Genomic DNA, 27,623 nt, shown 5'->3' on the forward strand with positions numbered 1-27,623 from the left:
CATAAAATTCGTTCCCCTCTGTTGGACAAGCCCCTCTTTCCTTCCCCAAATATCCAATCCTTTTTTTCTCAGTTGCTCCTAATGTCCCCCAAACTTCCATCTGGGTGGGCTCAGCTTTGTGATGACACTGTGCAACCTCATGGAATCAAGGGACCATTGTGGCACTGCAGGGCCTCATGGAAACTAAGGAACACAGGGACACTGTGGTGTGAAATCTTGTAGAATCAGGGGCCGTTTAATATCTGGGGCCTTGTGGAACAAAAAGAACCCTGAAACATTTTGGAACCTCATGGAATCAAGGGGCCATTGTGTCACTGTGGTGCCTCATGGAAACAAAGAAATGCCAGGACACAGTGGAACCTCATAAAATCAAGAGGCCACTGCGACACTACAGGGCCCTTTTGGAGCCAAATGGACCTTGGGACACTGGGGAACCCAACGGAATCAAGGGGCCATTGTGACACTGGGGAAACTCGTGGAAAAAGGGAACCTAGAGACACTATGCAACTTCATGGAATCAAGGGGTCATTGTGACACTGAGGACACCACATGGACTCAAGGGACCACTGTGACACTACAGGGCATTATGGTGCCAAAGGAACCTGGGGACACTGTGCAATCACATGGAATTGGGGTGCCATTGTGTCACTGCAGAACCTTATGGAATCAAGAGGCCATTTGGACAGTGCAGGCTCTCCCTGGGACACTGCAAATCAAGGAGGCATTGTGACACTGTGACACTATGGACCTGAGGACACTGTGGAAACTCATGGAATCCAGGGGCCGTTTTGACCCTGCAGGGCCCTATAGAGCTGTCGCGACGGAAAGCTCTAGACACCTCAATGTGAGAATCCAGGAACTTCGTTTATTGTAGATTGACAACAGCTTAATATACACTCTATAATAGGTTCATGAATATTACAGAAATTAGGCTCATTATTGGTGCTCAGTTAGGTGGTGATATCATCTTAACTGTCTTTCATTGTTTACACAGGTGGCTCGTTAAGTGTCTCTGTTTTGGTAATGCCTAGCTCCTGTTTTTCAGCCCAATTTAGAATACCCAAGGACGCTGCTGCTTTCTCACGGCCCTGCTATCTCAGACTTTCTCATGGGCCTAGTCAGACTGCGTCTTATACTTTAGCAGCTCATCCATAGCCTTAGCCATGTTCATATGTCCTCACATTTCCAACCAATTCTCTACAATTCCCCCGTTTTTATTTTGTGCCAACAATGCTTTCTTCGTCGTAGTATTTACACGTCTAGTAATACAAGAAAAGGCAACACGAGCTACTACTAAGATTACAATAACTGTCAATATCTATCGCAGGCCTTGCTTAATATAACTTAGAGCTCATTCAGAATAAGGAATCACTATGGTTCAACAGAATCACGTTACACATCTCTAAAATCTTGACACCGGCAGAAAGTATTTTTAAGTTTACACATTCACACATTCATGTATCTTTTTTCTTTCACACAACATTCAGGTGGCCACCTCAGACACGCTCCTCAGTCACATACACATTTTCAAGTGGTCATTGGCTGTGCACTTCTTGTCAGTTTCATAATTCAAAGGAAATTTATGGCATAGCCGCCATCAGCAATCTGCAAATCCTGCATAACTCTCCATGTAAAAGACAAATGCAGCAAGAAAGAACAGAATATTATCTTGGAAATCTTCAACCCTTCTTATAGAGCAATGCTATTTTATCATAAAGGCAATAAAGCTACTTTTGCAGGGGGCAAGACTATATCCCCTTCTGCCTCATCGTTCCGTCTCCAAATCTTCTACCTGCACCCTGCCCCTGGGGGAAACAGCCAAATTTCATGTAAGAGAAGCAAAATGGCAAACTATAGGAAATTCTTAACAACCTTCTGCAATATGCAAAAGCTAAGCACGGATGTCGCGTTATTTCTAATCTTACTTCAAAGGATTTTTCGTCAGTCTCCCTTTCTGTTTTTGAAGAAAACATTTGAGAATGCCATGAGCACACTGCATGCTTAACACCTATTGCTGTAAAAACAATGCAATCTTATTTGATTTATAAGTTGGGATATTGTTAATTTTAAGTTGTTTTTTCTCTTTTCCCCTTTTTCCGTGTTTTACCGTCTTTGCCTCCCCCCACGCTCCTCATTGCCGAAGGACGAAGGAGGGGAAGGAGGGGCTGGGCTCACCCAGAGAGATCAGCAGAAGGAACTTAATCATAGGGTCTGCTTAAGAAAAGACAAAAACATAGGAGAGGGAGAGAACAGCTGCAAACAGGCACGTTTCAGAGAAGGGGTGATTGGTGTAACGGGGGAAAAAGAGAAACAGCTTTCCCCCTCCCCCGACTGCACCCCCCAATGTTTTTGCTACCGTCATTAACTCTAGGAAGAGGAGCAGCACCAGGGAAAAACCACTCGCTGCAAAGAAGGGAAGGGGAACGCACACCGCCCGGGACCATGGCTGTCAGCAGTGCGGGGGAAACAGAGCCCAGAGCCCCCCCGCCGCCCGCCGCGCCCGGGGCCGCCGGCGTGCACGCACGCGGGCGCACCGCTCCGAGCCAGGGCCGCGCAGGCGGTGAGACCACCGCCACTGCCCCGCTGCTCGGCGCCGCCCCGTAGGCACCCGGCACAGGCGGACAGACCCGGCGCCGGCACGGGTTCACTCAACACGGCGGCATAAGCACACAGTGCCGTGAACACAGCCACAAATGCGCAGCGCAGTCCCGCTGCACAGTTCAGATGAAAAGCTGGAAATGTCTTAAGGTGGAACTCAGTCATAGTGTTCGTAAAGTTTATCTCTGGTCTATCAGCAGTACTTTCACACTGCAGCCGTCGTCTCCGATCGTCCTGGATACGCACTGCCGAGGTGCTAGCACCGCGTTCATGTTGGCGGGGCCGCTCCGTTGTCTCCGGACCCGCTCCGCGATCTCTGGTCCCGCTCCGGCTCCCTTCAACTCCGCTCGACTCCCTTTTTACACGATTTCTCCGTATGATGGTATCCAGTAGCATCCTAATGTCCTCAGACTGTGCTTTAATGCCTTTTACTGTTCCAGATAACAATCGCCAAATTGTAAGGAGGGAAGCAGCAACTTTTTCTCCCTTATAGGCAGCAGTAAAGAGTTTATCACTAAGTTCTTTCCAAGTAGAGATAGTAAAGGCAGTTACAGTGTTCGCTTCATATCCCTGGCCCTTACATGAAAGCAGCATCTGCCGCAAAGCCAGGTCGTCTTAACTCCCCGCTTTCACAGAAAGCATTGGAGCAATGATAGTGCCGCCTGTCCCTTCATTACCTAAAAAAACGTGTTACCACGCTTTGTGCAGCCCTTTCCACGAGACTTTGCGGCTTGGTCGGCGGGCCTCCTTCTTCAGGAGTCGTCCCGGGCGCCGGTCCCTGGAAGCACGGAACTTTGAGCTCTCTTTCTTCCAGCCCTTTCGCCTTCTTGTGCTGCACGGCAAGACCGACCAAAACTCCTACGTCCGACCGTGGCTACGAGAACCCGACTTGGCTCTCGGGAGTCCGACTTGACTCCGAGTCCGACTTGACTCCGACCCAGGAGATCCGACTTGATCCCCTAGGGACCCCTCTTTGGTCCCTGCACACGGGCGCCATTTTGTCGCGACGGAAAGCTCTAGACACCTCAATGTGAGAATCCAGGAACTTCGTTTATTGTAGATTGACAACAGCTTAATATACACTCTATAATAGGTTCATGAATATTACAGAAATTAGGCTCATTATTGGTGCTCAGTTAGGTGGTGATATCATCTTAACTGTCTTTCATTGTTTACACAGGTGGCTCGTTAAGTGTCTCTGTTTTGGTAATGCCTAGCTCCTGTTTTTCAGCCCAATTTAGAATACCCAAGGACGCTGCTGCTTTCTCACGGCCCTGCTATCTCAGACTTTCTCATGGGCCTAGTCAGACTGCGTCTTATACTTTAGCAGCTCATCCATAGCCTTAGCCATGTTCATATGTCCTCACATTTCCAACCAATTCTCTACATAGAGCCAAAGAAACTTGTGGAGAAATTGGAACCTCATAGAATCAGGAGTCATTATAACACTGCAGGGCCTCATGGAACCAAAGGAATGCGGGAATACTGTGGAATCTCATGGAACCAAGGGGCCACTGTGACACGCGAGGCCTCTTTGGAACCAAAGGAACCCTGAGACATCTCAGACCCTCATGGAACCAAGGGCCAATAGTGAGAGTGAAGAGCCTCCTGGAACCACTGTGCATCCCCAGAACTCCGTGGAATCAAGCAGAGCTGCTGCCTCCCCCCCGCCGCCACACAGACCGGAGTCGCCGGCTCTGCCCCGCTTGGACACCTCTGGAGTCAGCGTGTTCTTGGGCAGCACAACTGATCTCAGACCAGAGAGTTTCCCACATTTTGCTTTGCCCCCTCTTTTCCCCAGGGACAGGGCAGCCTCTTCCCATGGCCCCTCTGCTCACACAGGGTGTCCTGCTCTTCCCCTGGCACATCCCATCTCCCCACAGAGCCTTTCCCCAGGAGAACACGTCTGTGCTGGCCTGAGCAGCCCTTCCTGCACCCCCTGCCCGTGCTCCCCACAGCCCCCGAGCTGGGGGGGCTGTTCTGCAGAGCACGGGGGCTGTGGGGCCCGGGGCCATGGGGGACTCTGTTGGGCTGTGCTGCTCAAGCTGGGAGGCAGAGCCAGCTGATGGTGCTCCCTGCCACTGACCACCTCCCACAGACGCTCCTGTGTGGCCATGGAGGGGGCTCAGAGGGGCCCTGCCTTGTTCCAGAGCTGGGACATGGCTTTGGGGGCTGCTCTTGAGCGACCTGTGGAAATTCACTGAGGGGAACACAAGTCACTTGCAAGAGTTTTCCCTGTACCTGCTGTGCCCCCTGGGCTTGCAGAGCTCTGTTTGCCACTTCACAGCAAGATTTAGTACTTGATCTCTTTGTGACTCCACCCTGGGCAGGATTCTGCTCCAGGGCCCCATTCCCTGCTGACTGGATGGGACGGGCTGTCCCTGCAGATCCTCTGTGCTCTCCTGCACTTCCTGAGTTCCTACAGACAAGTCCTCACCTGCCATCAGAGCCCTCACAAGCTGCAGAACCCCAGGCAGGTGACTTGGAGATCATTTGTCATCTCCATTGGCCATTGGCCACCAACACACAACATCTGAACCAGCCCTCAGTCCCTGAAGTCACAGTGGGTCCCTGACCTCACTGCACTGTCTCCATGGACAAACAAGCAAAGCAACAAGACTTTTGAGAGTCTATTCCTTGGACTTCTTCTCAATACTAGTGTTGGGAAAAGATCTCAGCCTTCAGGAAGTGCCTGGAGGGGAACCCCTTTGCTACTGGAACTGCTCTTGTGGAGCCCAGCCCTGTCCCAGCAGTGCCCAGGGCCTGTCCCTGCCTATGCTCACAGGCCTGACCCACAGCAGGACAGTGACTGAGCTGCCAGAGCACTCAGGCCTTGGGCACAGACAGGAAAGGAGAGGGTGGGAGTGCAAAGAGAGCAGCTCTGAACAGACCCAGTTCTGGTGCTCCCTGGCAGTGCTGGGACTCTTCTCCCCTCCAGATCTGCAAACATGGAAATGCCCTCCAGCTTCAGGGAGGTCTTGGAGGAAGAATCTGGAAAAAAGAATTTGTGTCCTTTCTTACACTCAGAGATTGTGATTCCTCATGTACAAACTAACACAGGGAGGATGTTTGACAAATACCTTGCTGAACAAACTTTTATTTTGTTTAAATGCACACTAAGCATGATTTCTGATTAGTACATTTTGTGGGTCAAAAAAAAAGAGGTAGAGAGTGAATTATATGGGATGAAGAATAAAATTTCAGTGTTAATGACATGAGGAGAGGGAAAAAACAGGAAAGCCCCCCACCCCAAACACTATCAAAGTTTTAGAAAGTAGGCTGAGCCCAAAATGTGTTACACAATGAGTGTTCTGCAGAAGAAAAGATGCAGTTTTTTGCTTCTGAAAAACATCCAGTCATCATTTTCCTTATGGCATCCTTGAGCTCCTGGTTCCTGAGGCTGTAGATGAAGGGGTTCAGTGATGGAGGCACCACTGAATACAGAACTGATAGTGCCAGATCTAGGGATGGGGAGGAGATGGAGGGGGGGTTCAGGTAGGCAAATGCTGTAGTGCTGACGAACAGGGAGACCACGGCCAGGTGAGGGAGGCAGGTGGAAAAGGCTTTGTGCCGTCCCTGCTGAGAGGGGATCCTCAGCACAGCCCTGAAGATCTGCACATAGGAGAAAACAATGAAAATGAAACTACAAAACCCTAAACAGACACCAACCACAATGAGTCCAATTTCCCTGCAGTAGCCTGAGTGTGAGCAGGAGAGCTTGAGGATGTGTGGGATTTCACAGAAGAACTGGCCCAGGGCATTGCCCTGGCACAGGGGCAGGGAAAATGTATTGGCTGTGTGCAGCAGAGAATAGAGAAACCCAGCAGCCCAGGCAGCTGCTGCCATGTGGGCACAAGCTCTGCTGCCCAGGAGGGTCCCGTAGTGCAGGGGTTTGCAGATGGCAACGTAGCGGTCGTAGCACATGATGGTGAGGAGGAAATACTCTGTTGAAATGAAAAAGGCAAAGAAAAAGAGCTGTGCAGCACATCCCATGTAGGAGATGGTTGTGGTGCCCCAGAGAGAGTTGTGCATGGCTTTGGGGACAATGGTGCAGATGCACCCCAGGTCTGTGAGGGAGAGGTTGAGCAGGAAGAAGCCCATGGGGGTGTGCAGGTGGTGGTCGCAGGCTACAGCGCTGAGGATGAGGCCACTAGCCAGGAAGGCAGCCAGGGAGATGGCCAGGAAGAGGTAGAAGTGCAGGAGCTGCAGCTCCCTCCTGTCTGCAAATGCCAGGAGGAGGAACTGAGTGGAGGAGCTGCTGTTGGGCATTTGCTGCTCCTTAGACAGGGTCTGTTCAGAAAAGAAAAGCACAGGGAACAATTAAGACAGCCCCCTCTCAGCAAAGCTGGTGCAGTTTTCAGGGAAATCCCCTCCAAGTGAAAGGCATTTCTTTTCTCTGGTTTGTGTTTTCTGAGGGTGCTGTGAGGAGCAGCAGCTCTGGTCATGTACCACCAAAAACTCAGCTTATAGTGCCCACCCCCAAGGGAAGGTTCAGCACTGCCCAGGATCCTGTGCTCATTTCTGACACTGCCTGAAATATTCATCTCTGAGAGTAAAACAGTCTGAATTTCAGTGCAGCCTCCTGAACTGAGAGAACAATGTCTATGCTACAAGGCCTAAGCAGGAAACACACCTCAGGACTAATTCCTTTCCTGTAGCCCCTGTCTTTTCTGAGCTTTGCAAAAAATTCTCCATTCAATATCATGTAGTGGTCTGTGAGCAGGTCTGACCCTGCAACAGTGAGACACAGAAAAGATCCTCCCTCAGCTGCCAGGTTTGCTCCTTGCCCACAGCCCTTCTGCCCCCGTCCTGGGAGCAGCTCCCTGGGCCAGCTGGCAGGCAGCAGAGTCCCTGCCCAGCACAGCACCCTGGGCTGCAGGACCCTGCTCTGCCCCACAGCCCTGGGCACCCCTGGTTGCACCCCCGGCTTCACAGCTCTTCTAAAGTGCCCCAAAACAGCCCCTGCTCACCCATCCCATCACCTGGGGCTGGGCCAGCTTTAGGAGATGCCTCCAGGAGCTGCACTACCCTGCAGCCACAGACTCACCATGTGCAGCCCTGCCAAGATTCCTCCTGCAGGGAGTTCTCAGCCCTCCTCCCAGTGCTGAGCCCCTTGAAGCTCTGTCTGTGCCCTACTGGTGTCCCTGAGCTGCCCTGGCAGTGCCCTCAGCCCTGCTGGGCTGTGCAGAGGAGCTCCTCACCAGCAGAGCTGTCTCTTTGAAGCTCTTCTTGCTTGCCAGGAGCTCTCTGTGTGCGAGGAGCCCGGCCCAGCTCAGCAGCACAGCAACAGCCCCAGGCATTTCATGACCCTCAGGGGACGTTGAGGTTGTTTACATGAGACTCAGTCCCTGAGAGTAAGTTCAAACAACTTTTCAAGAAGTAAAAATGAGATTGAAACATTGAAGTTTCTTGTAGTGCTAATGAGTCTCACTGAGGGACACAACTGAGAAGGTGTCCCCAGGTTCCAGTTAGAGCAGAAAACTGCAGACAGTGATGACAAGGATGGACAAGCAAGGGAAAGGTGGCTCTGATGCTGAATAAACCTTGACTTGTTACCTTAATCCAGAGGACCAAGCCCTGACCCCCAGCCCCTGGGAAGGCAGATCCTGTCCCTGCCTCATTCCTCAGGGCTCTTCCTGGGGCACTGGGATGTGGGATGTGCAGTGCCAAGGGCAGGACCATGGGGTGGCACCTGCCAGGCTGCTGAGCAGGGACAAGGAGGCCATGAGGCCCCAGGGCTGCAAGGGCCACTCCCCTCCTCCTGGCATCAGGGGCACAGACAGCAGCCCTGGCCAAAGGCCTGCAGAAGGTGGCTCTGTCAGGGCCTTTCAGCTTCTCCCCATCCCTGTCTCCTCTCCAGCCCAGGCTGTCCTACGGTGTCCATGCCCTGCCCCTTTCCCTGCAGGCTGTCGTCATCCCCCCGGCTGCCCCACCTGGCTGGCACCTTCCTGCACTGACATCTCTGCGTCCTCCCTGGCTCTTCCTGCACGCACAAAGCCTTGGGCTCATCCAGACTCCTTCTGGATGATGTGTTCACCACAGCACTGCCCTTGGAGTGAAATTCCTTTCTCCTCATATCAACTCTGGGCCCCCCCAGCTGCCTTTGGTGGCATTATTTCTTTCTCATTCTGTTTTCCTCTAGGAAGAAAAGCTCCACCATCTCTGAAACTGCCCTTCAAACACTTCCAGGCTACTCCTGTACTGTCCTTTGTCTCCATACCACTTAAAACAGGGCCCACAGCCTCCACAACTTATGCGTGGGTCATGTTCTTGAGTCCTCCTGTCACTGAACACAGGGAAATAAACTCTCCAGCCAATTTTTTAGGTTGGAAAGTCAACATTACCTTATTCTGCACTGAGGTACATGGGGGGTTGCTCCACCTCGCATGTACATCACCTATCAAATCATTCAACTGTTTATACATTTTAGCAAAAAAGGGAATCGATGTTCATTGGCTACAAGTTATAGTTATCTTATTAATTAGTATTCTATCTTCTGGTGTTTGATTTCTCACTTCTTATGCTAATTCGTCCACATTTTCAGGCTTTTTATTATCTTTTTCTCAGAGAGGGAGTTTCAGTACAATTGCTGAACTGTCTTTGCTAGTTTCTTCTTTATCTCTGGTTTCTGGAAAATGTCCTTGCAATCCATAAATTCTGCATTCCAGGTGTCCAGTTCTCAGCAATACATCTCTCTCTCCCAGGCCTTGTTCCTTTGAGCATACCAAGGTTGGTTCAGCAAAACTTAAAGTTTCAGCAATTTTTCCAAAGTGGGTTCCCATCATACCAGAATGCTGGCTACAGTGGGAAAACACAGTTTTTGATTAATTAAAACAGTAATTAGAAATTTTCATTAAAACAATTAGTAGAAAAGTTATTCGGAAAGTTATATAACTTCCAACAATCCCCCCCCCCTTTGGAAGTGATCTTAGTTATTTCTGTTAAGATTACTTCCACTTGAATCACTGAATATTCAGCAAGACATAAGACATTAAGAAGCAAAAATTACTATTGAATTATTTAAAACAACTTATTCAGTTAAACTTGTCCTATTTTATCAGACTACTTAATACTTTAAAACATGCAATCTAATCTTCTTAAGACTAACTTAAACATATCTTATTTAAGTTTTTTAGTACCTTAACTATACTAATCAACACCCTTAACACTATGTGGACAAAGTAAAGTTTATTAAAATTCCATTGTACAGAGTAGCCAACCATCCTTTGGAGACCTTTTTCAATTTTAGGTAAGATAGTTTTTGATGGATCTGCACATTCTGTTATATCCCATTTTGCAAATTTGGAATAAAATCCATAGTCCAGCAATTAATATCAAAACTACAATAACTGTGCCAATTGGGTTCTTGGGGTTGTACTTAAATTTGGGATCCATGAAGTTATTTACTTAAATACATCTTGCCCTTGATTTTCTTGTATGTCATGAAAGATTCCGGTGCTATTTCTAATTTTCTCCAAATCAGTTGGAATTCCTAAAGTCTGACCCACATATACCCAGCAAGCAACTGGTGTTGATGACTGTGCACACACCCACCACCTTTGGGAGCCAAAAGCAGATCCAGAGCCATTCAGTTCTGTTTGACTGCCTTTGAAAGGCTGATGATTTCTTGCTGCAAAATGTCAATTGCATTATTGGTTTGTTTTTCTATTTGTTCACTTACTGCAGATATGGAGCTACAGCTTTCCCCAGGTCAGGCTCTCCATGGTAGGAGTGCTCTCACAAACTTGTAGAATCTCTCTCAACTAAATTTCATTTGTGTCTTGTGATAACAGATCCTGGATGTCCTCTGGGGAATTCTTATTTATCAGTGATATCTACTTTTGGTACCACAGCTCCAATGGTGCATATTCCTTGTCATCCAGAGCTTTTCTAGACTGGTTTCTGCAAAGCCAGGATTATCCCATATTCTCTGGAACAGACCACCAACGTATATTTAAAATACTCGTTCTGTTGCCAAATACTCTGACACTGTTGGGATAAATAAACTCTCTCACACTGTCTTTTTAGTGTTAGAAAGCAAGGCCTTACTTCATGTATGAGCAGAGGTGTGTGCGAAAGACTGACAGAGCCCCAGTCCCCACACAGACCCCGATACATCATTTTTTGACCTATTTATACATTTTTAGCTGTGTAGATTTTTAGTCTGGCTGAGCTGGAGTTCATTTCCCCAGAGCAGCCCTCCCAGTGCTGGGCTCTGCAGTGGGAGCTGGAAAGGTGTTGAGAACACACCAGTGTTTGGGCACTGCTGAGCAGGGCTGGCACAGCACCAGCACTGTCACATTCCTCCCCAGTCAATGGCAAGGTCCTGGGAGGGGACACAGCCAGGCCAGCTGACCCCAACTGACCACAGGGACATTCCTGACCATGTGACGTCAGCTCAGATACAAAAGCTGAGGAAAGGAGGAGGAAGGGGCTCATTTGTTGTTTCCAGTGTTTGCCTGCTGAGCAGCAGCTCCGTGTGCTGAATTCCTGCTTCCCGGGAAGTGGCCGGACATGGCTGCTGATGGGAGGGGGAGAATAAACCCTGTTCTTTTCCTCTTGCCTTGGGTGGGCACAGACTTTGGCTTTGGCTTTAGTAAAGTGCCTTATCCCAACCCACGAGTCCTTTTCCATCTTATTCTCTCTCCCCTGCCAGGTTGGGAAGGGCAGTGACAGAGTGGCTGGGTGGGCACCCGGTGTCTTGCCAAGGTCAGCCCACTACAGAACCACAGGAACCCCGGAACACTGGAATGGAGGGAACTCTGTGACCCTGGAGGGCCGCATGGAACCAGAAGAACCCTCAGACATTTCAGAACCTGGAGAAATCGAGGGGCTACTGTAACACTGAGGGGCCTCATGGAACAAAAAGGACTCTGTGACACTGTGGAAATTCATGGAATAAATGGTCCTGGGTAACACTCCTGGGCCTCATGGAATCAAGGGGCCATTGAGACACTGCAGAGACTCACGGATATAAATGAGCCCTGAGACATTTCGGAACCTCAGGGAATCAAGAGGCCTTTGGACACTGCAGAATCTCATGGAGTAAAAGGAAACCCACAACAATGTGGAAAATCATGGAACCAAGAGGTCATCGTGACACTGCAGAGACTCGTGGAGCCAGAGGGACCCTGGGACTCTGTGGAACCTGATGCAATCAAGTGGCCACTGTGACACTTAAGGGCCTCATGGAACAGAAGGAACCCTTGGAATCTGTGGAATCTCATGGAAGCAAGGGTCCATTGTAAAAACTGTGGGACCTCATGGAACAAAAGGAGTCCTGAGACATTTCATAAACTCCTAAAATCAAGGGGATATTATGACAATGAAGGGCCTCATGGAATCAAGTCCATGGTGAAACTCCAGGGCTTCGTGGAACCAAAGAGACACAGGAGCACTGGGGAACCTCATGGAACAGTGGGTCCATTGTGACACATCAGGACCTCCTGGAGCCAGAGGAACCCTGGGACACTGCGGAACATCATGAAATCAAGGGGCCATTATGACACTGCAGTGGCTTGTGGACCCAAAGGGGCCACTGGGACACTGCAAGGCCTCATGGAATAAACAGATCATTGTGACTTGGAAATAAGGCAAAAAAGGAAAGTGTGTGCCCAGTGGAAGCCAGGTCAAGTGACTTGGGAAGAATTCAGAGATGCTGCTCATCACTGTAGGGAGAAAATCTGTGTGGCCAAAGCTCAGCTGGAGTTGAAGCTGCCAGAAATGTGAGGGACAATAAAAAGGGTCTTTTCAAATATAATAATGGCAATAGGAAGTATAGAATTATCATTGACCCATTCCAGGATGAGGATGGTCACCTCCCACACAGGGACAAGAACAAGGCAAAGGTGTTTCACGCTTTCTTTGCCTCTGTCTTCAACACGGATGACGGACCAAGGGGGTCTCAGAGCCCTGAGTTGCAGGACCATGACTGCAAGAATGATCAACTCTCAGCTATCCCTGACGTTGTGTGGGATCTGCTGCTCCAGCTGGATCCCTACAAATCTCTGGGGCCTGATGGGATTCATCCCAGAATCCCCAAAGAGCTACTGATATCATCAGAAAACCTCTCTCGATGATTTTTGAGTGGTCTTGGGAATCTGGAGAGGTCCCGGCTGACTGGAAGCTGCTGAACGTTGTCCCGGTTTTCAAGAAGGGCAAGAAGGAGGACCTCAGAAACTACAGGCCTGTCAGTCTCACTTCAGTGCCTGGTAAAGTTATGGAGAAGATTATTCTGGGAGAAGTTGAAAAACACCTGAAAGACAACACAGCCAGCAGGGCTTCAGGAGTGGAAAGTCCTGCCTATCAAATCTGATTTCCTTCTATGACAAGGTGACCCACCTGTCTGGTCAAGGGAGGCCAGTTGATGTGATCTTTCTGGATTTCAGTAAAGCTTTCAGTCCTGTCTGTCCCAGGATCCTTCTGGACAAACTGTCCAGCCCAGAGCTGGATAAACACATCCTGTGCTGGGTGAGCAATTGGCTCCTGGGTCGGGCACAGAAGGTGACAGTGACTGGGGTGACATCAGATGGGGGTCACTGGTGGGGTTCCACAGGGCTCCATCTGGGCCCCGTGCTCTCCAACATCTCCATCAATGACTTGGATGCAGCACTGGAAGCAACACTAAGTAAGTTTGCAGATGACCCCAAACTGGAAGGAGCTGTTGAGTCCCCTGAGGGCAGGGAGGCCCTGCAGAGAGACCTGGAGAGATCCAAGGGCTGGGAATCACCAACCATGAGAAGTTCAACAGTGGGAAGTGCCGGATTCTGCCCTGGGATGGGGCAACCCCGCATGGACGGACAGACTGGGAAGGAGAGGCTGGAAAGCAGTGCCGGGAAAGGGCCTTGGGGGTGCTGGTGGGTGGCCAGTTGGCCCTGAGTCAGCAGTGCCCTGGCAGCCAGGAGGGCCAAGCCTGTCCTGGGGGCATCAGGCCCAGCATGGCCGGCCGGGCCAGGGAGGGGATTGTCCCGCTCTGCTCTGCCCTGGGGCGGCCTCACCTGCACCATTGGGGCAGTTTGGGGGGACACAATGGAAGGGAGAGATTGAGCCACTAGAGAGTGTCCAAAGGAGGGCAATAAGGATGGGGAAGGGCCTTGGGGGGAAGGCGTGTGAGGACACTGAGGGCACTTGGTGTGTTCAGCTGGAGAAGAGGAGGCTGAGGGGAGACCTCACTGCAGTTCCGACTTCCTGGGCAGGGGCAGAGGAGGGGCAGGCCCTGAGCTCTGCCCTGGGGGGACCAGGGACAGGACTGAGGGTACTGAACAGGCTCCCCAGGGCAGTGGGCACAGCACCAAGGCTGCCAGGGCTCCAGCAGCATTTGGATGATACTCTCAGACCCACGGTGTGACTCTTGGGAATGGTCCTGGGCAGGGCTAAGTGCTGGACTTGGTGATCCTGGTGAGTCCCTTCCACCTTGGCGTATTCTTTGAGTCTGTGATTCTGTAATGTCCTGTTGATTCCACGAGGTTCCACAATGTCCCTCTGTTGTTTCTGTGCCATGAGGCCCCCACTGTGGTGTCACCCCCTTTTCTCTCCCCACAGAGCTCCTGAGCTGGTGGCTGGACCCCGCCCCCCATCCCCACAAGGATTTTGGGGTGTCCTGTGTCCCTCCCTCCCCTGCTTTTATTCTGACACCACCCAGCTGCTTCCAGTGATCCCAGTAAACCTTCCCAGTTCTCCCCAGTCCTGGTTATGGGAGACAGTGGGGGAGGGGTTTGGGGTGGAGCTGAGTTTGGGGGGCAGAATCGGTCCCAGGATGGATCAGAAATGGGGACCCCCCTGTGTTCCCCCTGTGTCAGTCTGCTCTGGGGGGGCTTTGAGAGGGCACCTGCCCCTCAGTAAAGCACCCAACTCACCCTAAAAGGTGCTGGGACCCCCCAAAACCTCCCCACAGCCCCTCAAGGACCCCCAAACATACTCAGAGCCCATTCAGGACTCCACCCAACCCCTTTTCTGGGGAGACTTCTCTGGGCACTGGTGGTGCTGGGAGCCCCCCCGGCTGCAGGTGAGGAGCTCTCGGGTGAGGGGGGTGGGTGGGAAGGGGGCAGACAGTGGGAAAAGGGGGGTCAGAGGGGATAAAGGGGTGGTGGGACACCAAACTGAGTGGGAGGGCAGAGGGACCCCCCAAAAGTGGAGGGGGGGAGGGCTCTGAGGTTTGGGAGATGATGGGAAATGGGTGGGAGAAGTCAGAAGAGTGGGGAAAGGGGAGGGTGGGACCCCCAAACTGAGCATGAGGGGGCTGGGGATGGAGGGGACAATGGGAAAGTGGGAGGAACAGGGAGAAGGGTGGAAAAGGGTGGGTGGTCTGGCAGGTCTGACAGTCCCATGGGGGTCTTTGGGCATAGGGAGGGTTGGCAAAGGGGGGTGGCCCCCCTGAGCTCCCAATTTACTGTGGGGTGCTGGGGGCTGCTGGATCCAACCTCAGCCTTGGATTATGCCAACAGTTTCAGATTAGAGGAATTACAGAGGTGTGACTGAACCACTTTTGTCCCCCAGGTTTTAAAGATGGCAAATCAGATCTCTTGATAGAAATGAATTTATTTAGGGTTACAAATGATCAGACAAAAGATCTTCATCAGAATTATTTACTGCACAATAGAAACACTAAAACTACCAGGAGTACAGGATAAGACAGGACAGTGCTCTACACTAAAGCAATTTTTGAATCTCCGGCCGCCTTCCTGGCACAGGCTGGCTCTTTCCTCCTCAGAGCACCCTGGGATGGCTTTGGAGCCCCTCCTGCGGGGGGGTCTCCAGCCCTTCTCCTCCCCGCTGCCTTCCTGCACCGTGGAGCCCTTCAAAACGGCCTCTCCCACCAGGGTCTCACGGGGGGATTTGTCCTCCGGGCTCTCCGTCATCAGCTCGGGGCCTGGGGCAGGAGGGAAGAAGGACAGGGGGACATGGGAGGACCCCAAGACCCAAACTGAGTCCCCTGAGACCCCCAAAATTCCCCCCCTCAGAAGTCCTGGGGGGATTTTGAGGCAGCATGTCAGGGGATGGATGGGCGTGGCCCCCAGCCCTTCCCCCCGGGGAAATTTTGGGTGGGCGTGGCCTCCCGGGTCACTGGGCTGCATCTCCTGTTTTTGGGGCCTCGGCGGGGACAGTGGGGGGATGGAGGGGGCTCCCCAAAATCGGAGGCCTCTCCCAAACTGGGGGGTCACAAGACCCCTGCTTATCCTCATCCTGCTCCTCGCAGGTAGGATTTGGGTCTGGGGGTCTCAGTTTTGGTGTGGGCTGGGTCTCAATTTGGGTCTGAGGGGTCTCTGGGGTTTTAGTTTGGGTCAGGGGGTCTCAGGCTTTGGGTCTGGGGGTCTCAGGGGTCCCAAGGCCTCAGTTTGGGTCTGGGGGCCTTGGTTCTGGGGGTCTTAGTTTGGGTTTGGGGGTCTTAGTTTGGGTCAGGGGGGCTCAGGATTTGGGTCTGGGAGTCTCAGGGGTCTCAGGGTTTGGGTCTGGGGGTCTCAGTTTGGGTCTTGGGGGTCTCAATTTGGGTCTGGGGGTCTCAGGGTTTGGGTCTGGGGGGCTCAGGATTTGGTTCTGGGGGTCTTAGGGATCCCAAGGTCTCCATTTGGGTCTGGGGGTCTCAGGGTTTGGGTCTGGGGGGTCTCAGGGGGTCTCAGCATCGGTTTTTGTCCCCCACACCTGTGTCAAAATGTCCCCCCCCCCCAGTGTTTCCTGTCCTCAAACTGGGACAGGGAACCGAAACTGAGAGGGGGGAGGGGGGGAACTGGGAGGGGCTGGGGGGCCCCAATGACCCTCTGATGGGTCTGGGGGACCTTCAGAGACCCCGGGGGGACCCCCAATGACCCCTCACTATTCTGGGAACTCCCAAAGACCCCCCTCCAGCAGGGACAGGGACCCCCAGTGACCCCCTGGGGTCAGTCGCCCTCTGTGGGGGTTGGGGAGCTCCGGGGGACCCCCCATAACCCCCCTCTGTCCCCGCAGGCTCCCAGTGCTCCCAGACCCCTCCTGAAGGCTGCGCCCCGTGCACAACCCCCTCCCCGCCTCCCCCCCCGGAGCCCCCCGAGACGCCGACCCCCCGTGACCGTGACCACCGGGAGCCCCCCGAGCCCCTCCTGCTCCTCGGCCCCGCCCCGGGGGTGGCTCCGGGTGTGGGGGGGGCCCCCCTCCCGCGAGAGGCCCGTGGGGACCCCCCTGACCCTCGAGTGCCACTTCCGAGGCCCCCCCGACACCGCCCTGACCTGGCTCCAGGCGCGTCCCCCCGGGCTCGGGGAGGTCCCCCGGAGCTGCCCCTGGCCCCAGGAGGTGGTGGCCACCCGGGGGGGTCGCCAGATGGACCGGGTGGTGCAGGAAGGGGGGGGAAGCTCCACCCTGACCTTCCCCAAACTGTCCCACAACGACTCCGGGCTCTTCTTCTGCCACGTGGAGTCCGGGGGGGAGACGGCCCAGAGCTGCGGCACCTTCGTCAGGGTCCTCGGTGAGTGGGGGGCACGGGGGGGTCTCACCCGGGTCACTCAGCCCCTCCCGGTGCCCCCAGCATGGTACCAGTATAGCCCAGTCCCTCCCAGTATAACCCAGTCTGTCCCAGTCCCCTCCAAGGGTATCCCAGTGCCCCCCAGCCCTGCGGCACCCTCGGGAGGGTCCAGGGGGTCTCGGGGAGGAGTCGGGGGGGCTGGGGGGTCTCATCTGAGTCACTCATCTTTCCCAGTCCATCCTAGTCCCCTCCCAGTATAACCCAGTCCATCCCAGTCCCCTCCCAGTATAACCCAGTGCTACCACGAGCCCCCCCAGTCCATCCCAGTGCCCTGCAGTGCCCCCCAGTCCATCCCAGTTATTCCCAGTATCCCCTTTGATACCCTCCCAGTGCCCCCCAGTCCTACTCCAGTCCGTTCCAGTCACTCCCAGTATCCCCCTTGAGTCCCTCCCAGTGCCCTTCCAGTATAACCCAGTCCCTCCCAGTATAACCCAGTGCCCTCCAGTCCCTCCCAGTATAACCCAGTGCCCTCCCAGTATAGCCCAGGCCCTCCCAGTATAACCCAGTGCACTGCACTCCCTCCCAGTATACCCCAGTCCCTCCCAGTATACCCCAGTCCCTCCCAGTTACCCAGTCCCCGTTCCCGCAGAGCCGGTTCCCGCCCCGTTCCTGGCGCTGAGGGAGAGCACCAAGAACCGGATCCTGACGGCGCAGGGGGTGCTGCTGCTGCTCTGCTCGGCCGGGCCGGGGCTGCTGCTGCTGCTCAGGGTGGGATACTGGGACAAACTGGGACAGCTGGGACAGGGGGACACCAACTGGGACACTGGGACACCAACTGGGACACCAACTGGGACACTGGGACACCAACTGGGACACCAACTGGGACACTGGGACAGGGGGACACCAACTGGGACACTGGGACACCAACTGGGACAGGGGGACACCAACTGGGACACCAACTGGGACACTGGGACAGGGGGACACCAACTGGGACACTGGGACACCAACTGGGACAGGGGGACACCAACTGGGACACTGGGACAGGGGGACACCAACTGGGACACTGGGACACCAACTGGGACACTGGGACACCCAACTGGGACACTGGGACAACTGGGACAGGGGGACACCAACTGGGACACTGAGACCCCCAGTTCTGTCACTGGGACCCCCAGTTGGGACACTGGGGACACCAACTGGAACTTTGGGACCCCTAAATGGGACACTGGGGATGCCAATTGGGACACTGGGGACACCTAATTGGGACATTGAGACACCAACTGGGACACTGGGGACACCAACTGGGACACTGGGGACACCAGGTGGGACATTGGGACCCGTAAATGGGACACTGGGGACACCAATTGGGACACTGGGGACACCAATTGAGACATTGGGGACATTAATTGAGACCCTGGGGACACCAATTGCCCCCCAGGTCCCCCTAAATCCCCCCCTGGGTAACCCCAATCCCCCCCGACACCCCCAACCCCCCCCCGGTACCCCCAATTCCCCTCCGGATGCCCCAAAACCCCTTCAAACCCCCCGTACCTCCCAGTTCTCCCCAATTCCCCCCCAGTTCTCCCCAATCTCCTCCTGCCATCCCCAAATCCCCCCAGTCCTCCCCAGAGACACCCAACCCCCCTGGCCACCCCTAAATCCCCCTGGTGCCCCCAACCCCCCCCCGGCCACCCCAACGCCCCCCAGCCACCCCTAGTTTTCCCTCGTCACCCCTTAATTCCCCCTTGGTGCCCCCAAGCCCCCCCCAGATACCCCTAAATACCCCGTAGTGCCCCCAACCCCCCCCCGGCCACCCCTAAATCCCCCTTGGTGCCCCCAGAAAACCCCCCCTGGCCACCCCAACACCCCCCTGGCCACCCCAACCCCCCCTAGTTTTCCCCCGTCACCCCTTAATTCCCCCTTGGTGCCCCCAAGCCCCCCCCCCAGCCACCCCTAAATCCCCCTGGTGCCCCCAAAAACCCCGCTGGCCACCCCAACCCCCCCCAGCCACCCCTAGTTTTCCCCTGTCACCCCTTAATTCCCCCTTGGTGCCCCCAAGCCCCCCCCCCAGGCCACCCCTAAATCCCCCCTAGTGCCCCAACCCCCCCCGGCCACCCCAAAACCCCCCTGAAGCCCCCCAAAACCCCCCCTGGCCACCCCAAAACCCCCCTGTGCCCTCTTCCTCCCCCCCCAGCCACCCCTAAATCCCCCCTGATGCCCCCAGAAACCCCCCCCGGCCACCCCAAAACCCCCCTGGTGCTCCCAACCCCCCCCCGGCCACCCCAAAAACCCCCTGTGCTCTTTCCCCCCACCCGGCCACCCCTATATCCCCCCTGGTGCCCCCAGAAACCCCCCAGGCCACCCCAAAACCCCCCTGTACCTCCAACCCCCCCCCCCGCCACCCCTAAATCTCCCTGGTGCCCCCCAAAACCCCCCTGGCCACCCCAAAAATTCCCTGTGCCCCCTTTTCCCCCCCCCGGCCATCCCTAAACCCCCCCTGGCCACCCCTAAATCCCCTCTGGTGCCCCCAAAGCCCCCCCGGCCACTCCAAACCCCCCCCGTGCCCCCTGTTCCCCCCCCACAGAAGCGCTGGGCCAACGAGCAGCTGCTGCACCCCGAAAAAACCACATGCGAGGAGGAAAACCTCTACGAGGTGACGTTCCGGAGGCCCCCGTGCCCCAAAATCGTGCTCGGAGGGGTCTATCAGCCCCTAAACCCCCCCAAACCGACCCGAATCCCCCCCTTTCCCCGCTTTCAGGGGCTGAACCTGGACGAGTGTTCGATGTACGAGGACATTTCCCGGGGGGTCCAACCCACCTACCAGGACGTGGGGACCCTCCCCGGCGACTCCCAGCTGGAAAAGCCCTGAGGGACCCCCCGAAAAAGGGGGGTGGGACCCACCGGGAAGGGGTTTAGGACCCCCTGGCTCTGCTTGGCCCCCCCGATGCTCTGCTCTGGTGACACAAGGCTGTGCTGACCCCACCCAAAATAAAGCTGCTGCACTGCCGGACAGGTTCTGTGGGTTTTGGGGGGTTAATTACTCGTTAGTAATTAACGGGATGGGAAGGGGGGTCTTGTAGTGACCCCCATTTTTCCCCCATTATCCCCCATTTTCCTTCTTCATCCCTATTTTCCCCATTTTCCCTCATTTCCCCCCCCCATTTTTCCCCATTTTCCCCATTATCCCCTATTTTCCCTTATTTCCCCCATTTTCCCCCCCCATTTTCTCTCATTATCTCCTATTTTCCCCATTATTCCCATTTCCGCATTATCTCCTATTTTCCCTCATTTCCCCCCATTATCCTCTATTTTCCCTCACTCTCCCATTTTCCCTCACTTTCCCTCCATTATCCCCCCTTTTCCTCTCAGACACCCATTTCCCCTCATTTTCAACCATTATCCCTTCTTTTCCCTCCATTATCCCATATTTTCCTCCACTGTTCCCCGTTTCCCCCATTATCCCACATTTCTCCCCTATTATTCTCCATTTTCCCTCATTATCTGACATTTTTCCCTATTATCCACCATTTTTCCCCATTATCCCACATTATCCCACATTTCTTCCTCCTTATCCCCCATTTCCCCCTCACTATCCCCCATAATCTCCCATTTTCCGCCATTACCCCTCATTTTCCCCATTTCCCTCTCACTCTCCCCATTACCCTCCCATTTCTCTCCCTTTCTCCCCTATTTCACCTCATTTTACCCCATTTCCCTCCCATTATCCCTATTCCCCCCCATTTCCCCCCATTATCCCCATTTTACCCCATTTCCCCCCATTATCCCCATTTTACCCCATTTCCCTCCCATTTCCCCCATTATCCCCCATTTTCCCCTCACGCTCCCTCAGCCCCTCTTCCCCCTTCCCCCCCCTGCCCTGCGCGCTCCTTTTCCCGCCTTTTCCCCCTCAGCCAATCAGCGCCGGTCTCACCGGCCCCTCAGCCAATCAGCGCCGGTCTCACCAGCCCCTCAGCCAATCAGCGCTGAGTGTGGGAAATTATAACCCCGATGGCGCATGAGGGGGGAAATGGGGGGATTTGAGGAGGAATTGAGGAGGAATGGGGGAATCTGAGGGGGAAATGGGGGAATTGAGGGGTAATGGGGGGAATCTGAGGGGGAAATGGGGGGGAATTGAGGGGTAATGGGGGGAATCTGAGGGGGAAATGGGGGGGAATTGGGGGCAATGGGGGAGAACCTGAGGGGGAAATGGGGATCCCGGGGGAATCAGGGGGAGCCCTGGTGGGTGCAGGGGGTGTCCCGGGGGGGTCACTGCGGATCCTGGGAGGGGCTGAGGGGTCAATGGGGATCTGGGGGGGGTAAATGGGTGTCCTGGGGGGGCACGCAAAACCTCCTTTTTTCCAGCCTTTTCCCTCCCTGCCTGCACTGTCCCCCCTGCCTGCACTGCCAGCCCTGCCTGTACTACACTCCCTGCCTGCACTGCCCCCCTGCCTGCACTGCCCCCCTGCCTGCACTGCTGGAGGGGGAGCGCTAGAACTTTTTTTGGGAGGGGGGACTGGAGCTGAGGGGTCCCTATAGGGCCCAAGACTGTCCCTATGGGGCTGAAGGGTCCCTATGGGGCCCAGAACTGTCCCTGCAAGGCCAATGGATCCCTATGGGGCCCAGGAGCCCTATAGGTCCCTATGGGGCCAAGAGGCCCCCATAGGGCCCGGGACTGTCCCTGTAGAGCCAAGGGGTTCCTATAGGGCCCAGGACTGTCCCTATGGGGCTGAGGGGTCCCTATAACATTTGGGAGTGTACCTGCAAGGCCAGTGGACCCCTATAGGACCCAGGACCATCCCTATAGGGCCAAGGGGTCCCTATAGGGGCCAGGACCATCCCTATTGAACTAAGGGGTCCTTATAGGGCCCAGGACTGTCCCTATGGGGCTGAGGGGTCCCTATAGGGCCCAGAACTGTCCCTGTGGGGCCGAGGGATTTCTATGAGATGAAAGGCACCCCCTCCCCCTCCATTTTGGGGGTCCCTCCTCTTATTTTGGTGTCCCCTCTTGGCCAGGCTCTGGCCCCTCCCCTTTTATTTTGGGGTCCTCCATTTGAGGGTTTCCCTTTTTTGGGCTCCTCCCCCCACACCTTTTTGGGGTGACAGCCCAAGTTTATGGCCCCTCCCCTTTTTTTGGGGGGGTACCCATCCCCCATTTCTCCCCCCTACCCTCCAGTTTGGGGTCTCTCCTGCCCATTTTGGCGTCTCAAGCCCCATTTTTGGGGTCTCAGGCCCCATTTTAGGGTCCCCCATTTTGGGATCTCCTGCCATTTTGAGTGTCCCCCCTAGATTTTGGGAGGTTTCCACCCCATTCTGGAGGATTTCCACCCCATTTTGGGGTCCCCTCTCCCCATTTTGGGGTCCCCCCCCATTTTGGGGTCCCCCAGATTTTGGGGGCTTTCCAATCCATTTTGTCCCCCTCCCCATTTTGGGATCCCCCCTATATTTCGGGGTCTCTTTCCTCATATTGGGGTCCCCCCCCATTATGGGAACCCTCCCCGCTTTTGGGGGATTTCCACCCCATTTTGGGGTCCCTCCCTTTCACTTTATCTGCCCCCCCATTTCTTCCCCCCCTATTTCTGAGTCCCCTCTCCAATTTTGGGGGGTCCCCCCTCCCATTTTGAGGGTGTCTCCGTTTTGGGGGAGTCTCACACACCATTGGGGGAGACACACCCCAAATTTCCTGCACGGACACCATGGCACAGAACCAACCATGACACGAGGGGGGGGGGCACGAGGGGGGGGAGACTCGAAAATTCAGGAGGGTTTTGGTGCAGGGGAGCATGGGGGAGGTGGGGGGGGTTTTGGGGGGGTCCAGCAACCCCGGGGCCCCCAAAGTGAGGGTGATGAAGGCCGAGGCCTTTTCCTTCAGTTGCTTTTCTCCCTCAGCACGTCCTGTGTAACAACTGCTGGGCTTGCACGGCCTGTGCCAGGGGTAGAACCATCCCCGTAAGGTCACTTGATCTGATCTGTCACAAACGCCGTGAAAACGTGGAACAGAAGCGTTCTCACAGCAGTGACTGTCCCCCTGGACTCAGCACTGGGGAGGCCACACGTCACGTTCTGTGTCCAGTTCTGGACCCCTCAGTTTAGGAAGGACATTGAAGTGCTGCAGCAGGTCCAGAGAAGGGCAACAGAGCTGGTGAAGGATCTGCAGTGCATGTCCTGTGAGGAGCAGCTGAGGGAGCTGGGGGGGTTTAAGCTGCAGAAAAGGAGGCTCAGGGGAGACCTTGTCACTCTCTACAACCACCTTAAAGGAGGTTGTAGCCAGTGGGGATCGGCCTCTTCTCCCAGGTAACAAGTGACAGGACAACAGGACACAGTCTTAAGCTGCACCAGGGGAGGTTTCGGGTGGACATGAGGAAGAATTTCTTCACTGAAAGCGTGATTAGACGTGGGAATGGACTGCCCAGGGAGGGGGTCGAGTCACTGTCCTTGGAGGTGTTTAAGAAACAACTGGATGTGGCACTTGGTGCCATGGTCTGGTTGACATGGTGGTGTTGGGTCATAGGTTGGACTTGATGATCTCAGAGGTCTTTTCCAACCTAATTAATTCTGTGATTCTGTGAACTGGGATACAGTCTTTTTCAGCAGGATGCTCCAAAGGGCCACAGCAGACCTCGATGATCAGGACGGGATCTACATTCGATATCATACTGATGGAAGCCTTTTCAACCTAAAGTGACTGAAGGCCCACACCAAGACCTTAAACCATCTTGTCCGGGAGCTGCTTCATGCTGATGACACCGCCCTTGTTGCCCACACAGAAGCAGCTCTGCAGCGTTTGACATCCTGCTTTGCAGAAGCTGCTGAGCTCTTTGGGCTGGAAGTCAGCTTAAAGAAGACAGAGGTTCTCCATCAACATGCACCTCAGGAAGTCTTCCATTATCCCCATATCACCATTGGCCAATCAGAGCTCAAATCAGTCCAGCAGTTTAATTACTTAGGTAGCCTCATCTCCTCAGATGGTAAGATCGACAGAGAGATAGACAACAGGTTAGCAAAAGCATAGAGAGCTTTCGGGAAACTCCATAAAAGAGTTTGCCAAAATAAAGACTTGAAGAAAAGTACAAAGATTAGTGTTTACAGAGCCACTGTGCTGTCTACTCTGTTATATGGATCTGAATCATGGGTCATCTACCGCCACCACCTGCGTCTGCTAGAGCGCTTCCATCAACGCTGCCTCTGTACAATCCTAAACATCCACTGGTCAGATTATGTGACCAATACATCTGTTCTTGAACAAGCAGCAGTCACAAGTATTGAGGCCATGTTGCTGAGAACACAGCTGTGTTGGGCAGGGCACGTCTCCAGGATGAAGGACCAACCACTGCCTCCCTAAGATCCTGTTTTATGGTGAACTTGCCCCAAAGAGAAGATACAAGGACTCCCTGAAACAACATCTCAGCCTTGGCCATATTGATCACCATCACTGGTCTACTCTGGCCTCCAATTGGGAGGCCTGGAGACACACCATCTATAACGCTGCTGTCTCCTTTGAGAACACACGCAGGATCACTCTTGAGGAGAAAAGACAACGCAGAAAGAACCGTGTTTTGCAGAATATACCACCTAAGGAGTCTTTCTGCTGTGCCTTTTGCAATCCTTTATGTCTATCTCGTATTGGCCTCATTAGCCACCAGCATGCCTGTAACAAATGTGGATAGAGCCTTCCTAAATCTTCGTTCACAAAGCCTTGCCATGATGATGATGAATGTTGTTATTGTGAATCTGTAATTCAGTCACTGTTAAAATTGTAGCGAATGCTATTGAACCAGTTGAAAACGGTTCAACTGGTCAATGATTAAGTGCTACTAATCTCTTTTGCCCCCTTATTTTTGGATCCAAATCCTTTGTGCCCTGACCCTCTTGCATCCCGAGGCTTTGTGTAAATCATTCCCTTTCATCAAAAAAATTATTTTTCGTGACTTCCACTTTAAAATCTTCTTTCTTAGCTAAACCACAAAACAACTCCAATTAGCTGTTCAAGTCTTGAAGACAATGAAAGGAAGGGAAATAATTTGTTTTTCAGCGTTTTAATGGGTCCCACAGTGTGTTTGGAGTTGCATCAGCTGTCAGTCCAAGATGGGCCATGTCAGAACTGGTGAGGTTGGGGGGTGAGGAGCAAGGTTGATCATCCAGGGTCAGTGTGGATCTCCTGAGGAGACACTCAGCATCAAGATCACTTGGAGAACACCTCTATCACCTCTTCTCTGAACTTAAAAATATCCATAATTGAAGTAAAACAAAAAATAGTACATATTTTGAAGACTTGTTTTGAAATTGTCTTGAAGACAATTAAAGGAAGACAAAGAGATCCTGAGGGATTTCTGGATTTTAATGAGCCCCACGGTGTGTTTGCAGCACAGCTCATGATCCTGACGTACTGAGAGAAGATTGAAGCAGCTGCTGAAGAAGTCAGAAGCCAAAGTCCAAGTGCCTTGAAGCATTGCTGGGCCCCACTGAGGGCAGGCACTGCCAAAGCCTCCCCAGGGACTCCTTGGAGCAGCTCCTTGGAGGCCAGGAGTGCAGGCAGACAAAGGCTCTGGGCAGGCCCCTGCAATGCTGAGCAAAGCCTGCCTTGGTTTTGTGGAGCACAAAGGCCAAGGCCTGAGCCCCAGGCCCTGGCCCAGCAGATCCTGTCCCTCCCGGCTGGCTCAGGGCTGTTTGGGGGGCACTGGGATGGGAGGGGGAGGAAGAACAAAGGCCAAAACTGGGCAACCCCTGCCAGGCTCCTGAGGGAGGGGCGAGGCAGAAACCAAGTGCAGAACCTGCCAGGAAAGTTGCTTGTGGTGGCCTGAGTGGCAGAGGTAGCTGCCAGAGGCAAGGGGACAAAGGCCTGGGTGCCTTTGGGCCTTGCAGCCCTGCCAGAGCCCTTGGCCATCTCTCCTGCAGGCTGTCCTGCCCTGGCCCTGCTGCTGCTCTGGCCTTGCAGGCTGCACACACCCCTCCTGCTTTTCCACCCCCCCTCCCAGCAGCATTTCTAGACTCTCCCTGATGTCTCTGCACCAGCTCTGGCTGTTCCCTGGAACACAAAGCCATGGGCTGATCCTGACTCCCTCTGGGTGACCTCTTTCAGTACAAGGGTCCCCGTTGAGTGACATTTCATTTTCCTCACCTTCAGTCTGAACCTTCCATGCTACTTCCATGCTATGTCCAGGGGGGTGACAACTCCCTTGTCTGGGTGCCCACACTCCCCCTAAGACAGCCCCATGTGCAGTTGGCCTTAAATCAAGGGACCATTCTGATTCTTTGTAATGTCATGGAATCAAGTGGCACCGTGACACTGCAGGGCCTCATGGAACCAAAGGAATGCAGGGACACTGTGGAATCTCATGGAACCAAGGGACCATTGTGACATGCGGGGTCTCTTTGGAACAAAAGGAACCCTGAGATATCTCAGAACCTCCTGGAACCAATGGGCCACTGTGCCTCCCCAGAACTCCATGGAATCAAGCAGAGCCGCTGCCTCCCCCCCGCCACCGCACGGACCGGAGTCGCCGGCTCTGCCCCGCTTGGACACCTCTGGAGTCAGCATGTTCTTGGGCAGCACAACTGCTCTCAGACCAGAGAGTTTCCCACATTTTGCTTTGCCCCTTCTTTCCTGTGGTTTTGTTTTTTGTTTTTTGTTCATTTAGGGGGAAAAGGGGGAAGGGAGGCACGTATTGATCCCTGTTCTCACCTGTTTACAAAATGGAGTTGGGGCAGGGGGGGAGAGAGGAGGGAAATTCTCTCTCTGCTGTTGCTTTGAACTCTTCTGTTGGTACTGCTGGTTTTGCTGCTATATTTCTTGTCAGTAAACTCTTATTTTTTCACTTATACTTCCTTGTATTTTATCTCCCTTAAGTGGTGGGGAATAAAAGGGGAGTGAGTTCATTTCATTGGAGTTCCCACCCCAATATGTGTCTTTAAACCAGGACAGGTTGCTCAAGGGCTCCCTGAAATTTGACATCATTCAAAAAGGAACTGAAAACGCATTTTGTCCCATTGTACAGAGAGATAATAAAGATGTTCTATAGTGGTGTTCAAGGCTGGTCACTGAGGGATTTCACCAGGAAGTTGCTGCCAAGAGGACTTTGTACCATGGATTTTATTGGACACTCTTCATTCAGCCAACTTCCCACCCACCACATCTTCCAATTCTTCAGTCCAGCTCTCACCAATCTGGCCATAAAAAGACCACAGGACACCATGTCAAGGGCCTTGATAAAGTCTGGGCACACAACATCCTCTATTCCTTCCCACAGGGGTTCTGCAATCTCTGCCTTGTCCTTCCCATGCCTGGCAATGGCTGCAGGAGGACTTGCCCTATCCCCTTCCCTGCTGAGCCTGAGCAATCTGGAAGTCTCCCAACCCTCCTTGCTGCCCTGTTTGCAGACTGCTTCCATGTCTGCCTTTGCCAAGGCCCCAGGAAGCTCTGGGCTGGCTCTGGCCTTTCCAAGGGTTTGGGAGAGGTCTCCCAGTGACACTGCCCAACCTTCTCAACATTCCAGTAACACCAAAACCTTTTCCATAGCCCACACTTTGAGAGGAATGCCCAGGACACAACACAGGTTGTCCTGGTGGTTCTGGAGAATGAGAAGGGATTTCTTCCTCG

The 27,623-nt window shown here is 53.8% G+C and overlaps 2 protein-coding genes and 1 pseudogene across 2 annotated transcripts in view; 2 read left to right on the plus strand and 1 right to left on the minus strand.

Moving 5' to 3' along the window:
* The window catches only part of LOC135405044 (zinc finger protein 883-like), a 282,116-nt pseudogene that overhangs the window by 96,402 nt on the left and 158,091 nt on the right, over positions 1-27,623 (plus strand).
* The window catches only part of LOC135404719 (zinc finger protein 271-like), a 129,678-nt gene that overhangs the window by 27,953 nt on the left and 74,102 nt on the right, over positions 1-27,623 (minus strand). The gene's annotated exons all lie outside the window — the stretch shown is intronic.
* LOC135404720 (uncharacterized) lies at positions 2,443-20,021 on the plus strand. Its single transcript, XM_064639461.1, has 7 exons — positions 2,443-2,600; positions 2,799-2,972; positions 3,413-3,628; positions 16,377-17,032; positions 17,679-17,797; positions 19,614-19,682; positions 19,788-20,021. The coding sequence occupies exons 1-7, from the start codon at positions 2,443-2,445 to the stop codon at positions 19,896-19,898; spliced, it is 1,503 nt and encodes a 500-aa protein (XP_064495531.1). The 3' UTR covers positions 19,899-20,021.

The sequence above is a fragment of the Pseudopipra pipra genome, chromosome W (assembly GCF_036250125.1).
Source record: "Pseudopipra pipra isolate bDixPip1 chromosome W, bDixPip1.hap1, whole genome shotgun sequence".
NCBI lineage: Eukaryota > Metazoa > Chordata > Aves > Passeriformes > Pipridae > Pseudopipra > Pseudopipra pipra.

What these genes read in the sequence shown, in the direction of transcription:
- LOC135404720 (XM_064639461.1), top strand. Translation starts at nt 2,443, where the DNA reads ATGGCTGTCAGCAGTGCGGGGGAAACAGAGCCCAGAGCCCCCCCGCCG. An exon ending in CCGCTGCTCGGCGCCGCCCC is followed by an intron (nt 2,601 to 2,798) that starts GTAGGCACCCGG and finishes GTCTATCAGCAG; the next exon opens with TACTTTCACACTGCAGCCGT. An exon ending in CCTTTTTACACGATTTCTCC is followed by an intron (nt 2,973 to 3,412) that starts GTATGATGGTAT and finishes TCTTTCTTCCAG; the next exon opens with CCCTTTCGCCTTCTTGTGCT.